The sequence below is a fragment of the Phaseolus vulgaris genome, chromosome 11 (genome assembly GCF_051622355.1).
Source record: "Phaseolus vulgaris cultivar YP4 chromosome 11, ASM5162235v1, whole genome shotgun sequence".
Lineage (NCBI taxonomy): Eukaryota > Viridiplantae > Streptophyta > Magnoliopsida > Fabales > Fabaceae > Phaseolus > Phaseolus vulgaris.
The window spans coordinates 1,237,428-1,250,529 of NC_143508.1; the positions used below are offsets into that span (position 1 = coordinate 1,237,428).

Consider the following 13,102-nt stretch of genomic DNA (forward strand, 5'->3'; position numbering starts at 1 on the left):
TTAGTCTAAACCAAAACTCTAAGAATTTCTCATCTACGTTTTCAAATGGATTCAAAAAAGCAGTGAAGAAAATTTGAGGGTGGGTTCATTTGCATATGCATGCAGTCCAAACTATGGACCCAGGTAGTTTTTCTGATCAACAAAACTCTAAGAAATTTTTCTCCTCTTTGTTTTCTTCAGCTACCAATTAAGTATGTTTTACTCAATTCTTAATGTATAATAATCTATGAGAATCTTCTTCGACATCAACACTCCTACAATATTTATAAGAAACTCGTACGATATTTATAAAATTATATTGGTGAAGTTTTCAATTTAAAAAATATTTGTTAAATTGATAATAATTCTAACATGATTCGTTCTGGTTGAATATTAGGTTCACAGGACCACTTGCAGGGACCCAAAGGGATGAACTGGGATGAAGAGGGCATACGCATAATCAATCTTCTTAAAGAGTGTGCAACTTTTACTGAATCAGAAAACTTCATTGGTGCAGATATTGCACTGTACCATCTCTCTCGCCTTGTTTCCCCAGATGGTGATTCAATGCAACGTGTTGCTACTTATTTCACCGAGGCACTAGCATGTTGCCAAATGACAAAAAATCTGCGTGGTGTTCCAAAAGTTCTCCGTTTGGTGAGAACATTATCAACTCCTGAACAACAACTCGTGAAGAAACTGTTCTTTGATTTCTACCCCTTCTTAAAGATCGCACACACAGTCACAAATCAGACGATTATAGAAGCCATGCAGGGGGAAACAGCGATTAATGTGCTTGATCTGAGTCCATCAAACGCTGATCAGTGGACTGGTCTGATGCAGAGTTTGAGAGAGCGTCTAACAAACACACCGTATCTGAAGATTACTGTCACAGCCATTCATGAGAAGAAGGAAGTGTTGGAGCAAATGGGGTTGCATCTGAAAGTTGAAGCTGAAAGATTGCACTTCCATTTCGAATTCAATGCTGTTGTGAGCAGTTTGGAGAGCCTAGACCCTGAGACATTGCCCATCAAGAAAGGTGAGCCTCTTGCAATCAGCTGTGTTCTTCAGCTTCACTCTCTTCTGGCTGCCAATGATGATGAGACGGTCAAAATGAGGGGTCAAAGGGTTTTTGCTGAGATGCTTGTGAAACAGAAGAACAAGAAGGTGAAACCAAGTCCTGACTCAGCACTCTCACCTTTTTCTCCATGTCCATCACATAAGATGGAGTGTTTTCTGAATGGTCTGTGGAGGCTGCAACCCAGAGTGATGGTGGTGACAGAGCAGGAGTCAAATGTTAATGGAAGTAGTTTGAGAGAGAGGGTGTCCAAAGCTTTGAACTTTTACAGCACACTGTTTGATTGCTTGGAAGCGTCTACTTCAAGAACATGGGTAGGGAGAAGCCTGTTGGAGAAGATGCTTCTTGGTGAAGAGATCAAGAACATTGTTGCATGTGAAGGGGTTGAGAGAAAGGAGAGGCATGAGAAGCTTGAAACATGGATTCCAAGACTTGAATTGGCTGGATTTGGAAGAGTTCCTATCAGCTCCAATGGGATTTGGCTGGCAACAAAGTTGTTGCAGAGCTATGTACCAAGTTACCACATTCATCACAAGAACAAGTTCTTGTTCATTTGTTGGGAGAAAATTCCTCTCTTTTCAATTTCAGCATGGAAGTTCTAGGACTAATTCTCCCTCCACACTGTGATCTATAGTCAATACCTGCATAAAAAATATATCTATTTTATTCATCTGGATATTCATATCCACAACACAAATAAGACAGTTATAGATATCCAAATGATGTTTCTTTCAAATATGATCATCTGCAGCACAGGAATGCTTGAAGTTTAAAAAAAAAAAATGATTGGTGCATATCACAATTCATCTGGTGCTGCAAGAATTAGCCAAATGGATGTACTTAGTACTAAGTAGCCTTAATTTAATTTAATCAGGAAGTGTTTTTCCAATTCATTCTATTAAACACATTATTTAACACAATCTCTATTATTATTATTACTAGTTGATGATAATAACAATGAAGAATGTGTTAAATATTTATTATTATTATTGATGATGATAATAATGAAGAATGTGTTAAATAGTGTGTTAAAAGGATTGTATATTTAATTTTATTTGTTGAAATATTTGAATGATACATTTGTGTAGAAATATATTTTTTTATTGGGTAAATATTGTGGAAGTGTGATTTAATATCTTAAGCTTACTCTTTATTTAACTACATTGGCATCAAATTATCCCTTAATATAAAATGTGTTCAAGAAGGTAAATCAGATGTTCTTGGCAGTTTTCATCAATGCAAAACCTCTGGGAAAATGAGATTAACCAAAAAAATCACACAAGGATAGGGATATTGGGCTTTTACTTCTTGCACCTTCTTTTTGAACCTACACCCCCATAATTGAGTGATATGACTGAATTGTCCCATCCACTTCTTCCTCACCGCAAGCCACCATTACTGTCATTGATGCACCATCATCGCTGTGAAGAAGAAGAAGAAGAGAAGGAGAATGCTACAATTAGAAGAAGAGGAAAAATCTCATTCTGAAAAACTCTTACCAGAAAACATGAAATGTATTTTGGAAAATATATTCTGAAAATACTATATACATTCTGAAAATTTTGTTATAAAAAGCTTGTTTCAGAAGGTATTTCATGAGTTCTAGAAATTTTATTCTATAAATTTTATTCCAAAAATCTTATCTTATTTCAAAAGACGTATTTTGAAATGTATTTCATAAATTCTAAAAAATGTGTTTTGAAAAAATTTCCAGAACAAGTAATTTAAAAGTCACTTTAAATAAGAATAAAATAATTGTTTTATAAATTGTGGCCTGCTGGTTCAAAAACAAGGGGTTGCAGGAAGTAAAAGCCAATATCTTATTGGGGTAACCGCTTGATTGATCCAAGGCAAATTCTTCCTGCACCATATCAATTTTAACCTCCAGCATATCAATTTTTTAAATTTCCAAAACTACCCTTATTCCAAATTAAAAAATCCAAAATAATAATTATAATTGAGAAATAACAAAACACATGCTGGAAAAAAAATTCTTAACACAAAACTAAAAATACATTCTGGATAAAAAATTTCAGAATTCAAAAATATGTTCCGAAAATTGAAATCCAAAATATTTCAGATAAAAGTTTCAAAAATAATTTTTTCCATTCTTGTGTAAGGTTATTTTTGTCATTTAAGAAGAGTATTTTTGTCATTTTCTAAAACTGATTGGGTGAGATATTTTTATCATTTTCTAGAACTGATTGGGTGCATTTATGCTATAATTTAAGATCCAAAACAAAATTTCAATAAAAAACATCTAATCATTTCTACTATCTGCACCCCTCGTGCTGTTTTCAACTAAAAATGACATCCCTAACCCAAAGTAACAAACACCAATCCATATAAGACAAGACTATTTATACAAACCCATTACACAAATATATATCCTTACATTCATAATTTTTAAAAATTACAAAATGTTTTATATATATAATATACATAAAATATAAATTTAATTAGTAAGCGAAATCAAGTCTTTTTTTTTTATATTTAAGACAACTACTATAGTTCTTTTCATCTGGTCACCAATTAATTTTTATCAAAATTTAAAATATCTTTCCATTAAAATGTTTTTTTAAATATTTCAGAACATAAAATGATAACAATTACACATATTTGGGAATAGTGATAATAGTAAAAGTTGGCCTAAGCATCGTTTAGGAAAAAACATTTTATCTTTAAATTTGAAATTATCGATATTGTTGTTTTTGAAAAGAATAAAATTTTAATTTGATCTTGAAAAATCTATCTCAATTTTTCAAAATTTAAATTCTTTTTTAATCTCAACTTTTATCTGAAATATTTTGGATTTTAATTTTCGGAACATATTTTGGATTTTTCAATTTGGAATAAGGGTAGTTTTGAAAATTTAAAAAATTGATATGGTGGAGATTAAAATTGATATGATACAGGAGGGTAGTTTTGGAAATTTAAAAAATTGATATGGTGCAGGAGGATAGTTTTGAAAATTTAAAAAATTGATATAGTGGAGGTTAAAATTGATATGGTGCAGGAAGAATTTGCCTTGATCCAAATGTAACTAGCCCAACTCGATTGCCAGCAAGTCCATTTTCTTTAGAAAATTCAAAGTGTTACAACTTTTGGGCCCAACAGAAAATTTCCAGGTCAAATAATTCTCCCTCCACCATACACCCAATATCTATATAGAAAATATCTATTTTATCCTTAATATTTTGGATATCCATATTCACAACACAAATAAAATAGTTTCGGATATGCAAATTCAGAACAGAGATATGTCTTCCAAGTGTAATCATCCGCAGCACAAGAATTTCTTCCGGACGCTAAGATTCAAAAGCTTTTTTTCTTATTCGTTATATAAAAATTCAGAAAAGATGACAAAAACAATTTTGAGTTTTAGGAAAAAATATGGATGCAAATCACAATTAATATGAAAAAAATCAGTCGTCGCATAAAGACAAATTGTCTAACATGTCTATTTCAACCTATCCCCAATTTGTCATTGAAATAACAAAAATATTCTACAAATATTCTAATATGTAGAGTTGAAAGAAGAGAAACAATATGATTGTGGAAGAAAAGAAACAATTTATTCTCACCCATTATTCAATGAGTCACACCAGTAGAATATATAATATAAAATATTAACAAACTTCAAACAGAAACTTAACAGTAGAACCCCTGAAGTTTAAAAATCATTTATTGACTCAGCTAATACTTAACCGAAGTAGTGAAAAATATTAATTAAATTTCAGTTAGATAATGTTCTGATGTCACGCCACTAATCAGTTTAGTAGGTTATTATTAAAACATGAAACATATATGTTTTGTTATCCAAGTCAATTATCGAAAGGCAAACAATAGTTTTTGTCAACATTTTCTTCGGTTTTTCCGCAACAGATTGTGCCATATACCTTACTCATATACCCACCACGAACACACATGACTTTCATTACAAACTTTTCTTATATATTTTCTTCTAAATCCCCACCCCTGTTCATGCTTTCCCTGTTTCAATTGCAGGTATAAATCTTTGAGGGTGAACCACTGCATTATTTATTTATTGTGCTGTGTAATGGATTATACCAAATTTGGAACCAAACCAACCTAACTCATGAACTAACAAGAAGGGCAGGTGCAAGATATAAGAAACACAAGCTTACAAGTTATTACGTAATTCACATTACTATTAGTGGTTATGTGTTCTTCAGATTATGGGCTTAGTGTGTGGTAGTGGTAGCTATCTACCACTGATACTGACACGGACACTGATACAACACAGACACTGATACACGAAGATACGTGTAATCTCTAAAATGTCAAACACGGATCTATATATTATATAATTATGAATTATATAAATTAACAATATAGATTTATGTGTACAAGTATGTTTCAGTTTTTTTAGCAGAAAAATGTTTTACATAGCAGGTTCAAAAGGATTTGTTCCTTATTTTTATACTCATAATAAAAATTTATACAATAAATTTAAGTTTTTAGAAAATTAATGTATTTTTCATTTTTAAAATTGTATTAAATCCGTACTAGAATTGTCAGAAATTCGACAAATATTTTTTGAATTAGACACTTCACTAATACGTGTCGTACGAGTATCGATGTCCGGTACGTGTATCTGACACGGACACGTCATTTAAGAGGAGTGTCGTTGTTGTATATATTTTATTTGGGAAGTAACCAAGTGCCCCATAACTATGTTTTCCACAACACATTATGGCAAGTTTTCACTCAAAAATCACATGCAACCCATCCTCATATTGCCACAATGACACCTTCTCTTCCCTTTTCAGAAACTCATCTGCTTCAAATTATTTAGTATTGCTTAATATTGGATCAAGAATATTACTTTTTATGGTACAGAGAGTAGAGAAATTACCACTATAAAAAGTCAAAGACCCCAATAAAAATTGGATTAAGAGGTTGCTGTTCCTTATAAGGAGAAGCATTCAACTTACTCCGAGTTGACAGTTACCATATGTTTAGACTGCATGTGCTGCATCATGGGAAAATTCTGATTACATTTTCCTCTGGAAATTTTCTGTTTAAGACATGCATGTAATTAAATCAAAATAATAAATATGAATGTTTAGGAGCTACAAATGTTTCTTGTATGAAGGATACTACAAAGTATACCTATAGCTACTACTATCATTTCTAAAGTATTTTATGTAGTTGTTGAAGTTTCAAGAAGATTGGTTCATTGCAGTAATAAATAGTACCTAAGTAGTTAATAGAACTTATCCATTAATCTAGAATAAATGAAAAACATTCTCTAATTAATCATGCACTTTGCTTCCAACTAAATATTGAATTCCACTCTAGAAAAGTAGGTCTAATTTGTCTATAAGTATACAGCATTAGCTCCTCATTTGGCACACACTACAAAATCTTTCTATCAGCTTCCTAACTTTTTCCCTTCTTTCAGTTTTTCCTTTCTCACAACACAATCTGAAACATCACAATGTTTCCACAAACACCAACTTTCTCACTTTTCATTGTCCTCTCTTCAATAGTCTTATGTAATGGCTATTACATAGAGGAGCCACTTTATAAGACAAATTATAAACACTACCCTATGCATGATGGCAGATTCATGAAGAGAAGACATGAACATTTTGGTCTGATAACAAGGGCTAATAGAGTTACCCCTCTTTCTTCTAGGCAGAGTGGAACAGTTAATGTTGATGACTTCGGAGCCAAAGCAGATGGAAGAGATAATACCGAGGTAACATATCATGTTATCAGTAAAAAGAGAACATTTTCATGCATAAATTCAGTTCATTCTCAATCTCTTTCATCTTTTTGTTTTTAACTTTTCTTCTTGGTCTTCAGGCCTTTGGAAAGGCATGGAGTGAAGCATGTTCAAGAGGGGGTGTCCTTGTGGTACCTGGAAATAGGATCTATCGTCTTAAGCCAATCACATTTTCTGGTCCATGTAGACCCAACACTGCCTTTATGGTGAGATACATTTTCTGTTCTTCAAATACTGATAGATAGTGACCTATATATAACACAGACACTCACACAGACATTGATATATAATTTCTAAAGTTTTAGATACGAACACGTACCTATACATATGAATTAACACAAATCTATATATTATATAATTATGAATTAGGTGAGAAACTAACCAGTTTTTTCTATTTTCCCAATTCAACATGTAAGCTTTATGGCACAATCGAGGCATGGACTCAAATGTCAGCATACCAAGAAGATAGACAACACTGGATTATCTTTGATAGTGTTTCAAATTTCAGAGTTGGTGGTGGTGGCACATTCAATGGCAAGGGAAAAAAGTGGTGGCAAAACTCTTGCAAAGCAACCACTAACCTTGTGAGTCATTGAACTTGTCTCAATGATTTTCATTCATATTGCATTTGTTGTTGTATGATGAATATACTGACATTCATTTCTTTCCTTTCCTTGCGTTGAATCACAGCCATGCAACGATGGACCAAGACCAAAGGTAAAAGAACATTCTTAATACTATAGAGTTTTACAAGGAAATGCAATTCCTAACTTCATTGAAATTTTTTTAGGCTGTGACTTTCTTTCAATGCAAAAATTTGGAAGTGAGAAACCTGATGTTCAAAGATGCACAGCAAATGCACGTAACCTTTGAAGGATGCTTCAATGTTATTGCTTCGAATTTGGTCATCAGAGCACCAGGGGACAGCCCCAACACTGATGGAATTCATGTCGCAGACACACAAAATATTGTCATAAGCAATAGTGATATTGGGACAGGTAGTAACCAGAATATGTGTGTGCAAAATGAAAAAAAATGGCTATAGTAAAAGATTTTTAATTTTGCAACTTTGTTTGTTGAAGGTGATGATTGTATTTCGATAATAAGTGGGTCACAAAACGTTCGAGCAACAGATATCACCTGCGGGCCTGGACATGGAATAAGGTTAATTTTAATATGAGTACTCATACGTTGATAACCATGCACTAGATTACAACTCAAAAGCAAAATACCTCTTCATGAAATTGAACACTTTTAAAATTTTATTGATCAAATCACAGTGTAAACTGATGTTTTTCTATTTGCAGTTGTCAAAGCAACATTTTCCTTTTAGTATGAGTGTTGATATGTTGACAACCATGCACCAGATTACAACTAGAAAGAGAAATAACTTTTTGATGAAATTGAACACTTTTAAAATTTTATTGGTCAAATCACAGTTTAAACTGGTGTCTTTCAACTTGCAGTTATGACAACTAAGATTTTTCTTTTAGTATACATGAAAATGTTATAGCACATACAAGTTTTTTGAATCAATTTTACTAAATGTTATATGAAATGAAATATGTGTTTTGTAGCATTGGTAGCTTGGGAGCAGATAACTCAGAAGCTGAAGTGTCCAATGTGGTAGTGAACAGAGCAACTTTAAAAGGAACCACTAATGGAGTGAGAATAAAGACTTGGCAGGTGAAAGTTGGTTTTGTGATTTGAAATTTAGTTTATATGACTTACTAGGCACTTCACAACTTCTGAGATAGTTGAAAGAATAGAGACAATGGAGGCTAGAAAATTAGAATACAATTTTAAAAAGAGGAATCTCAACTTATGGAATAAGGTGGCTAAACATGGGGAAGTTGACAAATAGTGCATCCAAGGTTGACAAATTTCTACCTTGTTGCTTTTTAGTCTTCTTGACCACCCTTTGATTTGAACTATAACTAACCATTGAACATGTTTTTTCAAAGTAGTTTTTCTTCTAATTGGCTCAAAGCTGACCTCAGTCATGTTTTATTATGAATTTTTGACATTTTTCTTGTTACACATGCAATTTTCCAATTGCTTTTGATGGAAATGCATGATGAAATTGCTTTGAACACAACATAGGTCATAGTGTTTTTAATGTCAAAGTCGTTAATAATTTTCCATATTTCACATTAGATTCTTCATTCTTGTTTCCATTGAGTGCAATAAGGAAGTGAAGCACTAAAAGCATAAAATACTATTCATTTAAACCACTCATTATATACTTCTTATATCCTTTGATTCGATCTCAACACAGGGAGGCTCTGGTTATGCAAGAAACATCAAATTTTTGAACATAATGATGCAAAATGTGACAAATCCCATAATCATAGATCAATACTACTGTGACCAAGCTAAGGCATGTCAAGAGCAGGTATCAAGTTTTCAATCTCCATCAAAATTCTTAGAGAGCAACTCTTTTTCTTCCTTAAATGTATGATGATACTCATAACATGTTTGTTGAAATTTCAAGCAGAACTCAGCTGTGCAATTAAGCAATGTTTTATACCAAAACATAAGAGGAACGAGTGCCTCAGAAGTGGCTATTAAATTTGACTGCAGCAGAGCAGTCCCATGCAGACAAATCTACCTGCAGGATGTGATTTTAGAGCCACAAGGAAGAGGTGGCACCATTGCTACATGTGAAAATGTTAGATATGTCAACAGAGGAAAGTTTTTTCCTCAATGCACTCCATGAAAACAAATTCAACAATTGGAAAAGCTAGTGGTTTAAAAATTTCTAGTGTTGTTATATAGGTTGGTGTAATTGATGACTAGCTCTGCTGACTTTTTTGGCAGCTACTACTTTTTTAACCATAGTTTGGCAATGAATAGAGGAGAAAATGGTGCAAAAGGGATAAACAATGTAACTACATACAATAAAGAAGGAATATGTGTTCAATGTTATAATCTTATAAAATACTACCTGTTACAATTACATGAGATTTCAGAGTTCATTTTGTTTTCAACTACCTTAACTAACTTCAACTAGTTTCCAATGTTAGACTTTACTATTTGAAAATTGTAACAGTTGTCAACTTTTGAGATACAAATTGAAACAATTTCTTCTTCCTAAGTCTCAAGTAGTTCCTTAGAATAATATTATGCTTACCTTCAATGCTGTTTATAACCTGAATTGGACCTTTAATGTGATTTGGGCAAAACAAGTCATTAAAAACATTTCAATTCATCCAAACAATGCCTACAATTTTCTTAGGCTCACATGTAGGACAATCCTGTAAACAAGTGGCTGTATCTGGTTACAATGACTTGAAAAAAATAGGGATAAGTTTAAAAAATTTCACAACAAATTTATGGTGGTGAAAGATATATATAAGAACTGTTATGATGATGGGAAAACATAAGAAGGATTGAAAGAAAATTGGGAGACAACATTATTAATGTGATGAGATAAACAAAATTACAAAATCTTGAGTAGAAAAAGGAGTGCATATACTTATTAGTGTTAAAGAAACATTCATTGAATAAAAAGAACAGACTGCATAAACATTGCTGCTACATAGGTGAAAATTATGTATCCTTTACTAATAATACAAACAAGCCAATGACAGATTTTCCACAAACACAATGACATAAAATGGGATAAGTTACACAGCTAGTAAGAAATAAAAAATTCAACTTATTGCATAAAACTACAGTTCACACCCCAATTCCTTCTGAAAGCTCTGTAGGAAAAGAACTGAACAGCACATTGTCATAAAGAAGACCAGCTATGGTGGCACCAATCAAGGGTCCAACCCAATACACTGCTTGGTTCCTGAAAGAGCCTGCAATGGTTGCTGAGCCAAAAGCACATGCAGGGTTCATTGACCCACCAGAGAATGGACCTGCGGCTAAGACACCTGCACCAGCCACGAAGCCAACTAAAAGTATGCCATTAGGACTCATTGGACCACGCCTAGGGTCCCTGGCTGCATACACTGTGAACACCAAAACAAATGTCAGAATACCCTCCAACACTGATGCTCCAAACCCCGTCATCTCTTCTGCAATGGTGTAGGTTGGAACATGCTGAAAATAGACAAATGGAAGGAAAAGGAGTAAATAAGACTTACATGTTCAAGCCATAATACACAAACAAAATAGGTTATTCATGTTCAATGTTAGTGTAAAACAGTTTCACAGACTTATTCAATCCCAAGTTCATCTATAAAGGTTATACTAATTTTGGTAACTCCATTCTCTGTAGAATTTCACCCTCTTTATTATGACAGTAATGATACTTTGAAAATATGCTCTTTGATGATATGAAAAAAAATGTTATTTTCATCGTTTCATAAACTGATGCAAGTTTTGGTCAGAGAAATAGATTTGTAGACTAATGCAAGTTGTCAATATATCACTTTCTCTTATTATGATAAGTTAATAAAATAGAACAATGATATATTGACAACCTATTCCATTAAACAATTTTTAATTAATGATATAAAAAAATTGTTATTTTATATAAAAATTGAAATTTTAGGTAAAGAAACAAGATTGTATAATGTAACAAGTTGTTAATGTATCATTTTTCAATATAATAAGTTTTAACTCCATTTTGGTAATCTTTATGTTCAATTTGCTGATTGAAAAAAATAAAAAGGTAAAGAAGTAAAGGAATATGAGTGAAGGATGAGAAACATACCATGCCAACAACAATGACCCTTAGAACAAGGCAAGCCATAACAGAGGCTATAAGTTGAGCAACCCAGTAAAAGATAGCAGTTGGTACACTAACGTGACCTCCCACTGCCATTGCAAAGGTCACTGCAGGATTCACGTGTCCACCTGAGATGTCCCATGCAATATACAGAACACAAGACAGAGCAAAAGCACTTGCAATGGCAACCACAACCAGACTTGTTGGGTTCAGTGAAGCATCAGGCATCAACTTCCCTGTCATTTCTCCAATACCATTTAATCAAATCACAGAAAATGAAAAAGGAAAAATATCAGGTTAAGATTATGTAAGCCTCTATCAGTTTCTGACATGCTCCATTTTGAAAAAAGATAAGATTATTGCATGAACACTTCTTGTTGCATTTCAAATGCCTTACTACACTCTCCGAGCAATAAAACCATGCAAACAAAATGCTGAAATTAAAGTACAGTAACCAATTTCATATGCTATGCGGGAAACTGTTTATCCTTTAAGAAGATAACTATATGAGACAAAATTAATTCTCCTTGAAAACTAGAAAAACACAAGCATGTTTCTTATTGCAATCACACTATTAGATGAAAAAACAGAAGAAAAAAACAACTGAATGAAATTAAATGTCTAAACACGAGAATAAGGACATGTAACTTAAAAAAATTTGATTTTGCACTAAAAGAAAACTACCCTCTTGCACTGTTTAATGTTCACTACCCTGCAAGAATTGAATGCTCAGTACAGAAACGTGTGTTGCTGTCTAACATTTAAAACTTGCAACCTGAATCATTTTCATTCGTAACATATGCCAAGAAAAAAACCCACCATATTGGCTTTAGAAATTGATCTAGTTCCCTATTTATCTTCTCTTTTGAAAATTCTTTTTTGGTTGTGAACTATGATCATGCATCGATTTATGTGGAAAAAACAAGAGTGAACAGAAAGATACAAGTATACTTATAACAGTAATGATATGAAAGAGTGTATGTATACACGTATACATACAACATGTTTCATTATACAACTCGTGATTCATGATATGAAAGAAAAGATATTTTTGTCACTTCATGAGAAAAACTGAAATTTTAGACAAAGAACTGAGGTTGTAAACTGTTATAACTTGTCAATATATGACTTTTGTACTTATAAATGTATGTATGCATGTGAAGGAAAGGCAAAAGGAGGAGGGTACTGACGTGAGGACATTCCAGAGCCAACGACAAGAAAGACATAGAAGAAAGTGGAGATAAACTCAGAGAGATAGGAGCGAAGTGCATGGCGAGTGATGGATTCATGAAAACGGGAAGTGACAATGACAGAAGATGGAGCCATTGTGTTGTGATTGTAGGTGGCAGAGGCACTGAGAAAACGGTACCAAGAGAGAAACAGAGACAGAGAAATGAAGAAGTTACGTTACATGTTACATAAATATGCATGCAGTTGGAAATGCTTCTTTAGAAAAAAGACATGCCGTTTCCCAAACGAGGTATGCATTTCAAAACAAAAACTAACTGTCTATAACTGCAGACCGATGTGGCCCCTTATCTGAGATCATCTTTTTGTTCGTGTTATTAACTGTTTCATGCAACTTTTTGTTTTTAAGAATTTCTAG

General features: G+C 33.0%; 3 protein-coding genes across 3 annotated transcripts; 2 read left to right on the forward strand and 1 right to left on the reverse strand.

Annotated features, from left to right (window-relative positions):
• On the forward strand, positions 1-1,939 carry LOC137821655 (GRAS family protein TF80). Its single transcript, XM_090297617.1, has 2 exons — positions 1-123; positions 377-1,939. The coding sequence occupies exons 1-2, from the start codon at positions 96-98 to the stop codon at positions 1,657-1,659; spliced, it is 1,311 nt and encodes a 436-aa protein (XP_090153743.1). The 5' UTR covers positions 1-95; the 3' UTR covers positions 1,660-1,939.
• A 4,490-nt stretch (positions 1,940-6,429) lies between these two features.
• On the forward strand, positions 6,430-9,776 carry LOC137822316 (polygalacturonase). The gene is made up of 9 exons (XM_068627204.2): positions 6,430-6,785; positions 6,893-7,018; positions 7,229-7,396; positions 7,503-7,529; positions 7,603-7,810; positions 7,895-7,976; positions 8,390-8,498; positions 9,091-9,207; positions 9,310-9,776. The coding sequence occupies exons 1-9, from the start codon at positions 6,522-6,524 to the stop codon at positions 9,529-9,531; spliced, it is 1,323 nt and encodes a 440-aa protein (XP_068483305.2). The 5' UTR covers positions 6,430-6,521; the 3' UTR covers positions 9,532-9,776.
• Positions 9,777-10,307: 531 nt separating this feature from the next.
• Positions 10,308-13,066, reverse strand: TIP5;1 (tonoplast intrinsic protein 5;1). Its single transcript, XM_068631608.2, has 3 exons — positions 12,687-13,066; positions 11,482-11,732; positions 10,308-10,865 (listed from the first exon to the last, which is right to left on the reverse strand). Exons 1-3 carry the CDS (start codon positions 12,820-12,822, stop codon positions 10,494-10,496), a joined length of 759 nt encoding a protein of 252 aa, XP_068487709.2. The 5' UTR covers positions 12,823-13,066; the 3' UTR covers positions 10,308-10,493.
• Positions 13,067-13,102: the final 36 nt, after the last annotated feature.